The sequence below is a fragment of the Gallus gallus genome, chromosome 15 (genome assembly GCF_016699485.2).
Source record: "Gallus gallus isolate bGalGal1 chromosome 15, bGalGal1.mat.broiler.GRCg7b, whole genome shotgun sequence".
NCBI lineage: Eukaryota > Metazoa > Chordata > Aves > Galliformes > Phasianidae > Gallus > Gallus gallus.
In genome coordinates, this window is record NC_052546.1 from 6,100,239 (window position 1) to 6,117,642 (window position 17,404).

Below are 17,404 nucleotides of genomic sequence, written 5' to 3' on the forward strand. Positions count from 1 at the left end.
TCCTGGCAAGTAAGGGCTATAAATAATGCAGAATAACTTTTCCCTGATTGCTTCCCCCCTCTAATTAATGACTGGAGGGGTTGCATTTTGGTGCAGAAGCATTTCTGCTTTCCTGTCTTGGCTCTTCATTTGGGGACACCAAGCAGGGACGGAGCTAGGACAACACCCCTGTATACCACGGGGCCAGCAGGGTTTGGGGGACACCATTCTTGGGGACAGAGGATTGTCAGGGGTCCAGAGAGTGTGGGGCTGTGCTGGGTGCACTTAAGCGATGTGCATTTCCATTTCCTCTACCATTTCCCTAGTGATGTACATTGCCATTCCCTTATCCATAGAATCGCAGAATAATTGATGTTTGGGAAAGACCACTAAGTTCATCAAGTCCAATGACCAACCCATCACTGCCATGTCCACTCACAGAATCATAGAATCATAGAATCATTCATGTTGGGAAAGACCTCTAGGATCACAACCCATCACCCCATGCATGCTAACCACATCCTTTAGTGCCACATCCCCACAGTTCCTGAACACCTCTGAGGATGGTGACCCCACCACCTCCCTGGGCAGCCTGTGCCAGTGCCCCACCACTCTTTGGGAGAAGAAATTGTTTCTAATATCCAACCTGAATGCAACTTGGTGCAACTTAAGGCCAACACCACTTGTACTTATGATATGAGTTGGCATCCCTTTTTTTGTGTCTCTAGCGATGTGCGTAGCCACTCGCTTTTCCATTTCTCTAGCAATGTGTATTGCCATTTTCCACCCAAAGTGAATTTTTACCACCAGGACCATAAACTACATAAATCCAACCCTCATGGCTGATGCCCCTCTCTCCACAGGGGGCTGCAAGAAGCCCAGCTCACCCTGGCCATGCGGCTGGGGGAAGCTGAGGAGAAGATCAAGGTGCTTCATTCAGGTAGGGAGGATGAACTGTGGGAGCCAGAGGGTGCTGAATCCCCCAGCCCACTTCTCACCTCTGTCTTCTCTCTTTTTCCCCACTGCCAGCGCTGAAGGCGACGCAGACAGAGCTGCTGGAGCTACGGTGTAAATACGATGAGGAGGCTGCCTCCAAGTGAGTCCCAGAGCACATGAAGAGACCCAAAGTTGTGGTCGCTCCCTAAATCTGTGTGTCTATGCTGCTGTCCTACAGGGACTTTTGCCAACCACTGACTTTGTGTCCCTTGCCTCTGGATTGGCATATGTGTACCACCTGATGCCTCTTGCTTCTTCTTTCAGGGCAGACGAAGTGGCCATGATCATGACCAACCTTGAAAAAGCCAACCAGGTAAGCTGAGAATTTCCAGTAGTAGATGGGAGCAGGATATTCAGGAAAGGCAGGCATGGTGCTGGGATTTGGTTCTGCCACAGGCACGGAGTGCCCGTTCTCACACACTTTCTGATCTCTTGCAGCGTGCCGAGGCTGCGCAACGGGAGGTGGAGAGCTTGAGGGAGCAGCTGGCAGCTGTCAACAGCTCCCTGCGCCTGGCCTGCTGCTCCCCTCAGGGTGCTGCTGGGGTGAGCAGGTCCTATAGCATTGGGGAACATCCATCCTGTAATGGTTGGGAACATCCCAAGTGGCTGGAAGCAGTCATTGCAGCTGTGAGCATCCCAGAGTGGTTGGGAGCATCCCATCACAACTGGAAGTATCTCATCACAGTTCATAGCATCCCACCATGGTTGGGAGCATCCAGAGCAGCTGGGAACATCCCATTGCATCCCAGAGCACAACGTAGAGGTTAGGAGCACCCATCATGATCAGGAGCATCCCATAATGGCTAGAAGCATCCCATGCAGCCAGGAGCACCCCATGCGTGCAGCCAAGGAGCACCATTTTGCATTCAGCAGTATCCATCATGTTTGGGAGCAGCCCAGAAGCGAAGCAGGAGGGATTCAGGCATTTTTCCACTGATCTGGGGTCTTAACATTGCCCATGCAACATTATAGGGAGAAGCCGCCCATAAAGTGGGGGATTTGCACTCCTACAGCATTCCACTGAACATGGAAGACCTCTGAGGACAGAGGAAGAGTCCATCCCACCCCATGCCAATGACAGCCCCCGTATCCCTGCATTGGGTGTCCAGGAGCTAATGCTGTACCCTCTCCCAGCAGGACAAAGTGAACTATTCCATGTGCTCAGGGTCAAGGCTGGAGGTCGCTCTGGCTGCCAAGGACCGGGAGATCCTACGGCTCCTGAAGGACATCCAGCACCTCCAGAGCTCGCTGCAGGAGCTGGAGGAATCCTCCGCCAACCAGATTGCTGAGCTAGAGGGACAGCTGGCCGCCAAGAATGAAGCCATTGAGGTGTGGGGGCTTGGGTGGGCACAGGGTGGGCACTGATCTGACTGTGTTGGCTTCACACCATGAGTGTGTCCTCCACAGAAGCTGGAGGAGAAGCTGCAGGCCCAAGCAGACTACGAGGAGATCAAGACAGAGCTGAGGTAGGCCTGCTCCCGCGGTTGGGCACTGCGAGGCGACATCCCCCGCCTCACCACCCCTCGTTTCTCCCCCAGCATCCTGAAGGCCATGAAGGTGGCATCCGCCAGCTGCAGCCTGCCCCAGGCAAGTGCCGTGGCGCGGGCCCGGCGTCCTGGCGGGATGCGGGAGGTCTACTGGCCCCGCCAGAGCCCCGCCACCCCATCCCACCACTGCTTTGCCCCTTGCAGAGCATGTCGAAGCCAGAGGAGGCCCTGCTGCTGGGGAAGGAGGCATTCTACCCACCACAGAAGTACCTGCTGGAGAAGCCCAGCCTGATGGCCAGCACTGGTAGGGTAACGGCGGCCACACATTGTCTCATGTGCCGTAAATTGTAGAAGCGTTGGTTGGAAGAGGCCCTTAAGGTCATTAAATCCAACCATCAACCTAATTCTATCAAGACCTTCGCTAAACTATGTCTGTAAGAGCTATGTCCGCACATACTTTGTAGCATCATGGAATGGATGGGTTGGAAGGGATCTTACAACCCCCCAACCCAACCCCTGCCATGTGCTGGCTGCCCCCCAGCTCAGGCTGCCCAGTGCCCATCCATGGCCTCGGGTACCTCCACAGATGGGGCACCCACAGCTCTGGGCAGCACTGCCAGAGCCTCAGCGGCCTCCAAGTGAAGAAATCCCTCCCAACATCAGGTCTAGCCTCCCCTCTTTTATTTTAAAACCATTCCCCCTTGTCCCTTTACTATTAGACTGTATAGATATATAGTTTTTAACATTTGTGTCCATAGTCAATCTGTGCCCAACCACTTGGTTGCTTCTCCACATGGACTCTGATTTAGGCAAAGGTCCAAGCCCGGAGCTTGACCACCATAGTCAAAGTTATGATGTTCACCATAGCTTGCAGGCACTGGGGTTGGATCCTGCTTAGAAAGAGCCTGGAGATGGGATGGGGAATTCCCATCTAGGGAAACTGAGGCAAGAGTGTCTAGCTGGCAGGACTATAGTGCGTGTCTGTCTCTCTCATTCATCTCTAGAGGAGGATCCCTCTGAAGACGAGTCGGGAAAGGACCCACTGGGCATGGAACAGGCATTTCCGTCCCCCCAGCAGCTCCCGCACCCACCGGCTGATGAGCCAGCCTCTCCCACTCCTCTCCCAGCTGTACCTGGCCCCGGCCTGGCTCCCGAAGGCCCCCGGACATTCCCACTGTCCCCCTTCCCAGGGGGAGAGCGGCTCCCAGGGGATGCACCACTCCCCAAGGGCCCTCCACTACAGGGCCCCCCCTACAAGAGTGAGGGTGCTGGAGGGGGACTACCCTTCCCCACTGCTTTTTTTGGAGCCAAAAGCAGCTCCGTGCCCCCCAACACTGTTCCACCCACCACCAGCCCACCTGATGAGCCTGCTGAGGGCAGCGGGGGCAGCTCAGCTGATGAGGAGCAGCTGGATACAGCTGACATTGCCTTCCAGGTGAAGGAACAGCTGCTGAAGCACAACATTGGGCAGAGGGTCTTTGGGCACTATGTGCTGGGACTGTCGCAGGGCTCTGTCAGTGAGATCCTGGCCCGGCCCAAGCCCTGGCGCAAGCTGACGGTGAAGGGCAAGGAGCCGTTCATCAAGATGAAGCAGTTTCTCTCTGATGAGCAGAATGTACTGGCCCTGAGGACTATCCAGGTGCGCCAGAGAGGTGAGTGGTGGGGTGGCCCCATTGCCAGGTGCTGCCTTGAACTGCCCCTCTGCCGCCACTGCACTCACACCTGAGCCCCATGGTGATGGATGGGGACACTGTGTGGGGTCACCCGTGGCATTCAAGGGTTGTCCCTAGTGGCCCCAGGCACTGCTCTCCATGGGGCAGGGATGCCACAGTCTATAACGGAAAGTGCGCCCCTGGATGAGTTTCACTCATTTAGTCTTCCGTTGGGCTGTTTTGTGGTATACAAATCAACATTTTGGAATATATTGTTAAAATAATCAAGTTTTAGTGCTGCAGGACCACGGTACAGTGTTGTCACCATCATGAAATAACTCCTGGCTCTGGGAACAGTGGCTCTTCAGCAATACTCTGATTTGCCATGGTAGCATCTGATCCCATGTGTCCTCAGCCAGGTGATGCCGTGTTGGAGACAAGAGCTGTCACTAGGGGCCGGCAACTAATGAGTAGTGGTATTTTCCGTAAATCCAGCATCCCTAAAAATAACCAGACATGAGCAACAGTCAATACTTCCCAATGTACAAGTGGAGCTTGTAGAACCAGCGCTGGTGGCAAATCTGTTGTTCAATCAATGCTTCTTTGATCAGGTAGCATCACACCGCGGATCAGAACGCCAGAAACTGGCTCCGACGACGCCATCAAAAACATCTTGGAGCAAGCAAAGAAGGAGATCGAGTCACAGAAGGGAGGTGTGTTCTGTCTATAGGTGTTTGGAGACTGCAGGCTTCATATCCTTGGGCCATCCCATCCAGAAACAAGGCTGAGACCTGAAGGTGGTTGTGAGGGGTTGGCAATGCTTCCTAGCTTCTCCCATCCATACGCATGGCACTGGCCAGAATGGGTCTTTTTAGGCCATTTCTCCCAATGGAGAGAGATTTGGGAGACTGTGGAAAGAACTGCTGGTAAAATATTGCTGGAAACAAAGCACTCATGCACAAGTGCACATTGTCCTGTACCTGAGCTTTCAGAAACTTTGGACTTAACTTTTCCATCCTGCCTTTCTCAGAACAGATAATTAAATGAGAGCACACAATCCACATGGTGTGAGGAATCATTAAAGCAGTTCTGCTCACAGTCAATGACAAGAAATGAAATATATTAAAACAGGTAGTCTGCTGAGAAGGCAGAATCCTGGGGAATTACATTAGACAGGAGTGGTGGAAAAACAGTCAGAGAAAACAAACATGTTTATTGCCATCTTGGTAATGGGATTTATTTTGCAGTTGTCAAAATGGAATCACACTTAGGTACAGGAATGTTGTGGCTGCCTTCCAGCCTCTCTGGCCAGCTGCCCCTAGTTTTGTTGTTTTGAACGGTGCCAATATGGTATGGGATATCCCTTTGGCCAGTTTGGGTCAGCTGTGCTGGCTCTGTTACCTCCCACCTCCTTGTGCACCCCCAGCTCCTCACTGCAGGGCAGCATGAGGAGCTGAGAAGTCCTTGACTAAGTGTAAGCTCTTAACAGCTACAGTCAAAGCATACATGTGTTATCAGTGTTACTCTCACCCTAAACCCAAAATACAGCACCATACTATCCACTAGAAAGAAAACTAACTCCATCCCAGCCAAAAACAGGGCAGGAACAAAATTCAAAATGTCAAAGCCTTCCCCCCCCTCCTAGCCAGCACCTCTATGAGTTCTGCACCTAGCGGTTCCCCTCATTTCCCCTCTTTGCAGGAGAGCCCAAAAACCCATCAACATCTCAAGCAGTGACCAACGGGGCGGGTGGCAGCAGCTCAGAGGATGCCATCAAAAGCATCCTGGAGCAGGCACGGCGGGAGATGCAGGCACAGCAGCAGGCACTGCTGGAGATGGAGGCAGGGAGCAGCGGGCGACCCGGAGGCACACCGCCCACTGAGCGTTCCACATTGGCCACCGTCAGCCAGAACATCGTCCCAGCCTATGTCAAGCAGGAGGAAGGCAGCGGGGCCAGCCCTGGCCCCCCGCAGACACCCCTTGCTGTCCTCTCACCTGCTGCCTTCGTGCAGAGCATCATCCGCAAGGTGAAGTCAGAGATTGGCGATGCTGGCTCTTATTTTGACCAGCACTGGGCGTCAGAGCGCAGCCTGCTCAGCCGACCCTACACCTCTGTTTCGCCTTCGCTCTCCTCCTCTTCCTCGAGCTACTCTGGCATGGCCAATGGACGAGGCTGGCCAAGGGGTGAGCCTGCTGAGAGTGGAGCCAATGAGGATGAGCTGCCGGCAGCTGAGGATGAGCCACACCGATTGGCAGAGATGAAGGTGGAGGGTGCTGGCATGGAGCCAACGGTCGGTGGCCGGCTGTCCTACTACCCTGCCTATGTACCGCGCACCCTGAAGCCCACTGTGCCTCCGCTGACACCAGAGCAGTATGAGATGTACATGTACAGGGAGGTGGACACACTGGAGCTGACCCGGCAGGTCAAGGAGAAGTTGGCCAAGAACGGCATCTGCCAGAGGATCTTTGGAGAGAAGGTACCAGCCTGGGGAACGGAGTCTGGTGTCCCCTCGGTGGGGTGGGACTGTCCACATCAGCACCCAGGGCGGGTTGATGTCCTCTAGCACCTCCTGCCAGGGTCTTCACTGTGCCCCAAGGGTCCCCTCAGAGTCCTCAATGTTCAACCCAACCCAACAGTCTCCTGGTGGCCACCACCAATTGGTTGGTGGCACTGCCCACAGGGAACATGCTGTCCCCACAACCCATACCCAGTGGGTAGCCCTGAGGGTGATCCCAGCACCTGCACCAAGCACTGGGACCAAGGGATGTGGGCATACCGTGGGGTGTGACTTGCCCCAGCGCGGCCGGGCTCGCGTCCTGTTCAGCAGAGACGATGGCCAGGCAGCAGCCTAGCACATAACGCCTGCACCGTACCCAGGTACTGGGCCTGTCCCAGGGCAGTGTGAGTGACATGCTGTCGCGGCCCAAGCCATGGAGTAAGCTGACACAGAAGGGACGGGAGCCCTTCATCCGCATGCAGCTCTGGCTGACGGACCAGCTGGGGCAAGGCATCAGCCAGCAGCCGACCCCCTCCCAGGGTAAGTGCTGCCGCCGCCGCACCCCTTGCTCTGTAAAGATCCTGATACCGTTCCCATCCATCTCCCGCATCCTAATACAGGAGGATTTGGTCATGTCCTCATCCCACACAGCATCACTTCAGCACCAGCAGCTGCCCCAGGCTACTTGGCATCACCCATTCTTCCTTCAGTCCAAAGCCGCCCCTCTGATACATCCAGCTCTTTTCAACCCCCCTTAATTAGTATGTTAGACAAGATAGGGCTGTTGCACAGCTCCTTGTAATGTTATTTTGTCAGAAATAGGTTTTGAAAGTCATCTAGTTAAAAAAAGAAAAAGAAAAACACAACAAAAATCCTTGGCTTTGTGCCTGGAATAAATAAGTAGTTGGGTTTTTATGTTAATATTGTGTTTTCTCTCTTTAATTATTCCACTGTTGCCTCCTGCTCAGCCACAGATGCCGGAGAGGCTCTGCTGACTTTCCTCCTTTCAGGAATAATAAATAATAATAAATAACAGATGAATAATAAGAATAACCTTCACATTCCTGCTGCCATCCCCCCCCCTCTACCCATTCCATCCTTGCGGCCCTTTATTGGGTTTGGGCAGTGGCCTCCCACCAGTGCCATTGACCCGTCCTCTCCCTGGTGCCACACAGCCAGCCCTGCTGAGCCACAGCCATCCCCCTCGCCGCCCCCCAGCCCCACTGAGCACGAGAAGGGCTCGCAGGAGCCCCTTACCCTTGCCCTGGAGAGCAGCAAGGAAAACCAGCAGCCCGAGGGCAGAGTGGTGGCAGGCAAGGCACACCCCAACAGCCAAGGCCCTGTGGGCATCCAGGAGATCGTCGCCATGTCTCCCGAGCTGGACACCTACTCCATCACCAAGAAGGTCAAGGAGGTGTTGACGGACAACAATTTAGGTGCGAGCGCCATTTTGGGAGATGCTGGTGAGGCGAGTGGCTTCCTGGTTGACTGGCTCTGTTGACAGGGTGTTGGGTGATGATGTTATGGGGTGGTGGAGTGATGAGTTGACATGGTTATGAGGTGAAAGAGTGGTGGGGTGATAGGGTGATGGGGTGGTGGGTTGACATGCAGATGGGGTGACACTGTGGCAGGGTGATTTGGACGTGTCTGGCTGGACAGTAGTGGGACTTGTCCCTCTCTAACCACCTCTGCTTCTCCTCTGCCAGGCCAGCGGCTGTTTGGGGAGAGCATCCTGGGCCTGACGCAGGGCTCGGTGTCCGATCTCCTCTCCAGGCCCAAGCCGTGGCACAAGCTGAGCCTGAAGGGGAGGGAGCCCTTTGTCCGCATGCAACTCTGGCTCAACGACCCCCACAACGTCGAAAAACTGCGTGACATGAAGAAGCTGGAGAAGAAAGGTGAGCATGGGGGTTGGGTGGCAGTGGATGAGCGGGGCGGAGGGGGCTGAGCGGCGCACAGCTCTGTCTCCTCTCCTGCAGCCTACCTGAAGCGTCGGTATGGGCTGATGAGTGCCGGCTCAGACAGCGAGTCCCCTGGCGCCCGCTCCGAATGTGCCAGCCCCGGCCTGCAGCCCCAAGACCTCAGCCTCCTGCAGATCAAGAAGCCAAGGGTGGTGCTGGCTCCTGAGGAGAAGGAAGCCTTGAAGAAAGCCTACCAGCTAGAACCCTATCCCTCCCAGCAGACCATCGAGCTGCTCTCCTTCCAGCTCAACCTCAAGACCAACACCGTCATCAACTGGTTCCACAACTACAGGTATGGATGCTGCTGAAAAAGCACAAAATAACCGTGAAATATGTCTTCAAATAGTGATATTAAAAAAAAAAAAAATGGTAGGGGAAAATAAGTGCAAAAGTGGGTGAGTTTGGAAGGCTGCAAGCTGGAAAGAGCTCAAAGGATGAGAGGTGATGGTCTTAAGTTGCACCAGGAGAAGTTCAGGTTAGATAGTCAGAAAAACTTCTTCTACAAAAGAGTGGTCACGTGCTGGAATGGTCTGCCCAGAGAGGTGGTTGAGTCACCGTCCCTAGAGGCGTTCAAGAAGCATTTAGATGTGGTACTAAGGGCATGATTCAGGGGGGAAATATTGGTCGTAGGTGGACAGTTGGACTGTATAATCTTGGAGGTCTTTTCCAGCATTGGTGAATCTGTGATTCTGTGATTCATGGTTGGGGTGGGTTGGGTTTGGACGTGATGATCTTAGGGGTCTTTACCAACGTTAATGATTCTATGATTCTATCATTCTGTGAAAGGCAAGTTGGGGTTTTTATGTTTGAAGCATTTGATACAGTTCCTGCCTGGTGATGTTTTTCCCAACTGGTATGATCACTCACGCCCTGTGTTTGTGCCCTACAGGTCACGGATGCGCCGGGAGATGTTGGTGGAGGGCACACAAGACAACGACACAGACCCAGAGCAGAGTGGTGGGGCAGCCGGCCCAAGGCCTAGGGCCCCACACAGCCCTGACTCGGATGCCGAGGACCGAAAACCCCTTTTCAGTGGGGGTGAGCACCCTTGCACTGGCGAGGTGAAGGTGAAAGAGGAGCAGGGGGAGGTGGGCAGCTGGAGCCGCCGGCGGGACTCGTGCAGCCCGGCCGGGACAGCAGAAAGCACTGGGCCCCCCCAGGAGGAGCGAGGAGGAGCCCCCCGTGCCGCTGCCCCCAGCACCGGCAACCTCCCGCGGCGGGGAGGCCGAGCCAGGGCCTCTGGAGGTCCTCCACCACCACCACCACCGCTGCATCCCGACCCTGGCGGCTCACAGTCATCGGCCAACTCATCCCGCTGTAGCCTGGAGGTGTCCCCCAGCTCGCCTTCCGCTGCCTCCTCGCCTGGCCTCGCTGGTTCAGCCTCACCAGGGCCATCCTCTGCCGGGCCGGTGTCACCGGCACTGCCACCAGCCCCATGTCCCCGGCTCAGCACCAGCGTCCAGCGACGTCACGAGAAGATGGCCAACCTCAACAACATCATCCACCGCCTGGAGCGGGCTGCCAACCGCGAGGAGGTCCTCGAGTGGGAGTTCTGAGCTGCCTTCCAGACACACACATCTCTCTATATTTTGTTAAACTCAGCGCGCACCGAGAGGTGGACCCTGCAAAGGCGTCCATGAAGCAGCCCCAGCTTTGTTTTCAATGTGAAAAACTGGGAACGATTTTAGAAAAGAAAAAGAAAAAATATTTATAGACCTCTTTTAGATATTTTAATAAAAGGATACTTTGGAATTTATTAACAGCTTAAGCTGCTTTGATATTAAAGATAGCTATAAAATCAAGATGATGTAGCAGTTGTGTCATTAAATGTACACTGAAGTCTTGTAGTTTGCCACTGGATGAGATTAAAAACAAACAAAAAAACCCACAGAAAAGACTTATTGAGCAAAGCCATCAAGAAGCACTATGAGACTGACCAAATTTAATAAACTTTTGCATAGCAGTTTTCCACATCTGTCTGTAAGACACTGCATCGCTTCTGCCCCATCCAGAAACTGTGTTATAGTCCATGAAGACTCTAAATCAGAAACCTTGATGCCATCGAGTATGTATTTAGTTCTGGTGGTATGTTTTTGGAACCTTTGTAACACAGAATGTCACGTGCAGTTGTATATGTTGTAGAAATGTCTGCAATAGCCTTCTGGAACAAGACGTAGCATGGTACAAATGCGGTCCCTCGTGCTCCCTCAAGTCAGCAGCTGGTGCTGGCCCTGAGCAACGACAGCACTCAGAAAAGGGGGAAAAAGGCAAAACAGACCCAAGTGAAGCAAGCTGTCTCTGATCGTGGTGGCGATGGGAAGAGGTACCTGGGTTTGACACCTAGGGCAGCTCCAGCTGGCTGGGGATGGCATTCGGGGTCTCCATGCTCTACTGTCATACGGAAAATGAAATCACTGGTGCCTAGGGACTCCAAAAAGCCAGGACATGCCCTGCTTGGGGTTCTCCCTGCACCATGTCCAGCTTTGGGGGCTGAAGCACTTTTTTGGTTTGGAGGCTTTGGGATGTGGGCAGGGGGAGCATCCCCTTGCCATGGCCATGTCCTGTTTCTGCGGCCATGTCCCATTGTCATGGCCACGTCTCCTTGCCATGGCCGCATCCTACTGTCATGGCTGTGTCCCCAAGCAGTGGCTACTACACAGCATGTCTCAGTGAGCTGGGACAAGCTGTGGAGTGTCAAGCCATGTTCCTGCCCTACGCTGTGCTTGGGGCTGAGTTGGGCAAAGCACAGTGGTGCCTTGCTACTGACCTAATGCAAAGCCACAGCAGTGGTGCAGTGGCACTCCAACACCCAGATCACATCCCTGAGGTGTTGCCATCTCACTGCCCCGACTAACAAAATGCCTTTAGAAGAGGAGGGTGGATTGTGTGGGTTGTTCTGTACTGTTTCCTGTCCATTCCGTTTCTCAATGCATTTTGCAAGCGCCAAGAATGCGGCGTGCCACGCTCTGGCCATCCCCTCCGCCTTCTGTCACCTGGTGAGAGGCACCGTGGGGCCATGGGGGAGAGCTCGATGCCAGCTCCGAGGCTATGCATTGACTTGTTTTCCACTGTAGACATTTTTATCAGAATAGAAGGTATTTTTATACTCTGGTGGTAGTCAGGGAGCAATTTCAAAAGCAAACCCATCGGGCTCTCCAAAAGCAAGCTCGGCTCTGCACCGGCGCGAGCTCCCCGAGGTCACCCTGCTGCCACCGCGCTGCCGAAGGCCGAGGCGTACCCATTGCCGACTGTTCTCTGTAGTGTGCTTGTGTTAGCTTTAGTGGAACGGGATTTGATGAAGCACTTAGGGTAGTCTTTGGAACATGGAAATCCTGTTGTACTAAAAGCTAGTGGGACATACTGATCACATTTTGTTATAGGCTCATGTACTGTACTTCAAAAGTTTCTATGAGATCGATGAACTTTGTTAACAATTTTGGAAGGAACAAGTTCTGTAAAGAGCCACTAAATACAGAAGTTGGATAAGACTCTTTGTGTTGTGGTGTGTTTCTTCGCAGGAACTGAGATGTGTGGCGGTGGCTCCCACCGAGTTTCACCCTTGCATTGGGTTTTTGGGGTTCTTGCAGCCATCAATGTCACTCCATTGGGAAAAAGGGGGTGTTCATGGGGTCAGTCCAGCTCAGGGTGCAGTCTTGCCCCATGGCAGCACGTGTCCCTGGTGCTTGGTTCCAGGTTGTGTCCACTTTGGCTTTCCATTGGGAGCCTCCTGACCTTACAGAGGTCGGCATCGCCCGGTGATTTTGTAGCTACCACCAAGAGGCGGGGAGGTTGGTGTGTGATGAATTAACAAATCCATATGTTGCGTATCTGTTTGAGCTTGTTTGTCGACTAACATGTTGGGAAGGATTTATTTTTAATGAATATCTGAACACCTTGAAAAGCTCAGCCAGCTGCCATGGAAACTGCAGCGGCTTCATTCTCCATCTGGATGCAAGGGGACGTCACCTCAGCTGCCCTCTGCGAGCCAGAATGCCATGCAAGATGGCAATGCCACCTATGTGACAGCAGGGTCCCCACCCCTGTGTGTCACTACCACCAACCCAGCGAGGGGATGGGTATTTTGTCCTGGCTCAGTGACCCACAGCCTTGGCAGAGGACTGGGGACCCAGGGTGCACCACAGAGTGCTGCCCATGGGTTGGGTTTTAGCAGTAGCGGTGTGCTTCAATGAGGATGGGAGCTAATGGGAATATTTGGCTGTTGGGGCTCAGATTATTGGGAAAAAAAAAATCAATTCTGCAGCTTGTTTGCAGACAACCTGACTTCCATCTGATGACACTTCTGCTCTTAGCAATGCCGCAGTCATTTGTGCGCATGTGGATAGCAGTGGGGACAGCTCATTACTTCATCCCTGTCCTCATCAGCACAGCTTCCAAGGCACAACCACACAGATCTGGGGCCTTCTGGATTCTGCTGTGTGATTTCTATCACTCCAAAAGCAATCGCTATGCTATCCTTACATGGGACCAACACAATGTCCTAATGTCCCCTGAGTAACACCGTCCCATTCCACGCCCAACCCCACCCCCACCCCCAATCCCACACCCAACCACAACTCCATCCCCAACCTCATCCCTCAGGGGTGCTTCAGGACCTTCTTTCGCAAATAAGCCAAATGTGCAAATGAGAAGAAGGCCAGGAGGGAATTCCTGAAGCAATATTTATTGTAGAAAAAGAACTTGAGCCAGTTCTGAGATGTCAAATGGAGATGGGGCCACTTGGCCCAACCCAGGGTGCCTCTCACTCCCGGATCTGGGGTTCAAACCCAGGAGGGGAGGGATTCAACAGCTTTAGTGAAGGAGGAGCTGCTGGGCTGGCTGACTACAGCAGTCACTGCACCAGCTGGGGTGTCATAAAGTCCTTGGGCCAGCAGAATGGATACGAACCAGAGAAATGTCTGCATGAGAGCCCAAGGCTCCAATGCCAGCCACATTCTGCTTGTGCACATGAATCACTCTGCTCCCTCCGCTGCTGACACGCACGTTCCTGTTCACTGCTGTGACACTTCCCCTTTGTGAGACAGCCCCAGGGGTGACGCCAGCCCTAAAATATCTGTCCTGGAGCCCTAGAGGATGTGGCTGGGTGCAGGCAACTCCACTGCATGGTGAATTGGAGGACTAGGATCCTGCTGAGTGCTAGCAGCACGCAAACATGAGGCCACAGTGGCTGTTGTGCTTGGCACTGTGCTGCTGGGGAAGTGCCCATGTGTTTGATCCACAAACCACATCCTGCTGGAGCAGAGGGATGCCATGGGGCTCAGCTGGCCTTGGAGAGAGGAAGGCAGTTCCAGCTCTCTGGCAGTGCAACACCTGTCCAAACCCTCCCCAGAATCCTTGCACCTGGAGGTCTCAGTGCACCCAGCTCACTGCTTGCTCCTCAGGAGCTGTGAGTCCTGTAGAGGGGACTGAGGTTGTACTGAGGACACTCCATGCCCGCAGGGCCTCTCAGGGCCGGTGCTGGCACTGTCGGTGCTGCCAGTCCTGCCGCAGCTGGGCCACCTCCCTCCCATACCGCTCGTGCAGCCGGCAGAACGCCGAGATCTCGGCCGTCCCGGTGTCACCGCTGGATGCTCGCCGGCGCGGAGGCAGCGGCGGTGGCCGTGGGTTGGCCTCACCATCACCATCATCATGCAACCGATCCACACCGGGTGCATTGTTCCACACCGCGCAGCCATTCTCCTTTGGCAGAACCGCGGGTAGAGCCGGCAGGGAGTGCTCCATGCCCAAAGGCCGTGCCTTGCAGCAGGCCGGGGCGTGCCGGCAGCCCCACCGCATCTCCTCCAGCTGCTTCTCCAGCTCCCGCACCACCAGCCGCATGTAGTCAAAGCTGGCCCGCGACAGCGCCTTCACCCACGCCTCCATGGCCGCCTGGCTGTCGGCCGCCAGCACGTAGGTGCGCGATTTGGTGCCGCTGAAGCGGATGGCGAAGGCGAATTCCTCGGCCGAGTCGCAGAGCTCCACGGTGCAGCCCTCCAGCACGATGACGCCCACCGGCTCGCGGCTCTCACGCTCCTCGAAGTAGAAGAGCATGTTGCCCTTGAGCACAAACCAGCGGCGGTGGTACGCCGTGTGCCGCTCGCCGCGCTTGTAGAGGAATCCAGCGTTGTCGGCCGGGGAGTCGCAGGTGGCATAGAACACCAAACTGCGCTCGTTCAGCTTCATGGCTACGGGGAGAGGGCGCAGGCGATGTGTGCAGCACTGCAGCTGCCCGCCGGCTCCTTGCTCCTGGCGGCACCCAGGAAATGGAGATGGAGAGCAAACACCGTGGGCGGGCTCAGCCCGGCGCAATGGAGTGCTGCAGGTCGGGTGCTCCCAGGGAGGGCTCTGCACCCCAGGTGGTGCTTCCCCACAGAGAGCCCCACTTGGGCTTTGTGCTCCCCCTCGGCTGTCCCACCTCACCCAGCACAGGTGGCTTTGTGGCCGCTCCTCCCCACAGCCGGGCCCACGTGCAGGTCCAGCTCATGGGACCCTCACGGGACGGCATCACACATGGCTAGGCCACCCCTCCCCGTGTCCCCACGCAGCGGTGCCCTCACCGTCCCGTTCCTTCCACCCACCTGGACTGGGGGCCACGGCGCTGCTCTACCTCTGGGCTCCGGCTGCGGGTGACCTTGGGGGACACGGAAGCGCTGGATGCAGGGTCACTGCTGGCACAGGGCTGGCACCCCGCTGCCGCCACTCGCTCTGCCCCGAAATGACGAATTTCAGCGCGTCACCGCTGCCTGCCCAGCACAAGACGGACACGTGCGAGGATGACCATTATTTTCCTACTGAGCCGCACCGCAGGATAAAAGGAGCCAGGAGAGGGCTCCCAACTCGAGGGCACCAATCGGAATCCCAAAGCCTTTTGGGGAGGGGTCATTTGCGCGCGGGGAGAGCGCTCCAGTCCTCACTGGGACCGCCCCGACCGAACCCCACCGCCGTTCCCCAGCACCGCGCGATCCCCCTCCGCTTCGACCCCACTCCGGTCCCGCTCTGGGCCGGCCCCGCTCCCATCCCCCGGGCACCTTTTGTCCTCGGCTTCCCGCACCCCGGCTCGGCTCGGGCCGCCCCTCGGGCGGGGCGCTGCCACCCGGCTCCTCCCCGCATGCTGCCACCGCCCCCCACAGAGCCCGGCCCGACCCGGGGGGTCCCAGCTGGATGGATGAGTACAGGGAGACCTAAATAGGTTGAGCTGCGGGCCCAGGTGAGCCTCATCAAGTTGAACAAATCCAAGTGCAAGAGCTGCACCTGGGTCGTGGCAATCCCCGCAGTCAGTACAAACCGGGGGATGAAAGTGTTGAGCATAGCCCTGCCCAAACGAACTTGTGGGTACTGGTGGATGGCGGCTGGACGTGAGCCAGCAGCGTGCCTTCGCAGCCCTGAAGCCAATCATATCCCGGGCTGCAACCAAAGCAGTGTGGGCAGAAGGGTGGGGGAGGTGTTCCTGCCCCTCTGCTCTGGCACAGGGTGCACAGAGAGGTGGTGGTGCCCCATCCCTGCAGACAGCCACGGTCAGGGGACGGGGCTGTGAGCACTGCTGGAGCTGTGGGTGTCCCTGTGCTCTGCAGGCAGTGCGAACAGACGGCCGTTGGGGACTCCTTCCAACTCAAATAGTTCTATGATTCTTATGGACACATGGATGGGTGAGAAAGGCAAGAGCTCAGCACTCACACAGCTGCACAACACTGCATTTTTCACTCGCTCTCCATTTCCTCCAGGTTCTTTGTTCCCCTGCTCAGCGATGTGCACGTTTCAGTAGAAGCACTGTTGCGTTTTGCTTCGCAGAGAGCCAAGAAATCCCACTGCAGGGACAGAGGTTTTCAGTTCACCAAAGGGTTCCTCTGTCACCTATGGACTTTCTCTTTCGGTCTACGAAAAGGGATTGAAGCAGCACTAAAACCACCCAGGTTTTGTCTTCCCCCTTTTGCAGAGGGACTCTGCCCACGGCCCCGCAGTGCTCACAGCCCAGCCCGGCTGCACAGTGCCCATTGGCACAGCCACATCTGGAGGAGGGAGAGCCATGGGGAGGAAGCAGAGCTTTTATCAGAGTGGAGGTGGGTTGTGGAGAGCCCCGACCGCTCCCTGCAGCCTCGTTAGCAGGACTCGTGGGGTTGTTCCTCCCCTCTCTTTTGGAGAATCGTTCCAATTCCTCAAAACCCAACGGCGAAATTCCCCGTGAGTTTTGCTTCCTGTTGGGTCTCCCTCGGGACGGCCGCGTTTTGCCGCACGCTCCAACACTTCCTCTTCTGGGCAGCCCCGTGACATTTCCCCGTTGTCCTTGCGGCGCCCTCCCAGCAAAGGGACCGGATCCCGTGCCTCAGTTTCCCCATTCAGATCCCACGGGGCGAGCTGGAAGTTGGGGAAACGCAGAGGAAAAGGGGCTGAGGGGGGAGGAGGGGCCGCTGGGAGCCCTTTGGGACACCGCCTCGCTCCCTGCTCCCGTGATTGGTGACGGCCACAGGGAGCGCGCTGAGTCGGGAGCTCTGAGTCACTGCGGGGAGAGGGGGGTGCTCGGGGGGCAGGGGGGACACGGCGCTGTGCGGGGCTGCCGGGAGGGGGCGCCGGGAGTCCGCCTGCGGGGCTGCTATGGGGCTGAGGAGCTATGGGGCTGCTATGGGGCTACAGCAGGCAGCAATCGAGGGGGCTGCAGGGCAGCTCTACCATCATCAGCATCACCATCACCCTCACTACCATCTGTCACCCTCACCAGTACTGCCATCGCCACCTTCACTCCCATCACTGTTATCTCTCACTGCCATCACCGCCATCACCCTCACCACCTTCTCCATCCCCATCACTGCCATCACATCACCACGACCATCACCATGATCACC

General features: G+C 55.8%; 2 protein-coding genes across 13 annotated transcripts in view; one reads left to right on the plus strand and one right to left on the minus strand.

The window, feature by feature from the left end:
- The window catches only part of CUX2 (cut like homeobox 2), a 53,916-nt gene extending 41,858 nt beyond the window's left edge, over nt 1-12,058 (plus strand). For 10 of the 12 annotated variants that reach the window (XM_015275554.4, XM_040648437.2, XM_040648438.2 and 7 more), the window contains 16 exons: nt 843-919; nt 1,009-1,075; nt 1,240-1,288; nt 1,414-1,518; nt 2,110-2,304; nt 2,383-2,441; nt 2,514-2,562; nt 2,667-2,766; nt 3,467-4,114; nt 4,726-4,827; nt 5,816-6,591; nt 6,993-7,152; nt 7,788-8,048; nt 8,319-8,507; nt 8,589-8,862; nt 9,460-12,058. In XM_015275554.4, coding sequence (XP_015131040.1) covers nt 843-919; nt 1,009-1,075; nt 1,240-1,288; nt 1,414-1,518; nt 2,110-2,304; nt 2,383-2,441; nt 2,514-2,562; nt 2,667-2,766; nt 3,467-4,114; nt 4,726-4,827; nt 5,816-6,591; nt 6,993-7,152; nt 7,788-8,048; nt 8,319-8,507; nt 8,589-8,862; nt 9,460-10,126 — 3,778 coding nt within the window. In that variant the 3' untranslated portion in view covers nt 10,127-12,058. The remainder of the gene's footprint in view (nt 1-842; nt 920-1,008; nt 1,076-1,239; nt 1,289-1,413; nt 1,519-2,109; nt 2,305-2,382; nt 2,442-2,513; nt 2,563-2,666; nt 2,767-3,466; nt 4,115-4,725; nt 4,828-5,815; nt 6,592-6,992; nt 7,153-7,787; nt 8,049-8,318; nt 8,508-8,588; nt 8,863-9,459) is intronic. The other 2 variants (XM_040648436.2, XM_040648435.2) reach the window with 1 other exon arrangement.
- A 1,177-nt stretch (nt 12,059-13,235) lies between these two features.
- On the minus strand, nt 13,236-15,631 carry FAM109A (family with sequence similarity 109 member A). The gene is made up of 3 exons (XM_015275576.4): nt 15,596-15,631; nt 15,146-15,310; nt 13,236-14,752 (listed from the first exon to the last, which is right to left on the minus strand). The coding sequence occupies exon 3, from the start codon at nt 14,748-14,750 to the stop codon at nt 14,034-14,036; it is 717 nt and encodes a 238-aa protein (XP_015131062.2). The 5' UTR covers nt 14,751-14,752; nt 15,146-15,310; nt 15,596-15,631; the 3' UTR covers nt 13,236-14,033.
- Nucleotides 15,632-17,404: the final 1,773 nt, after the last annotated feature.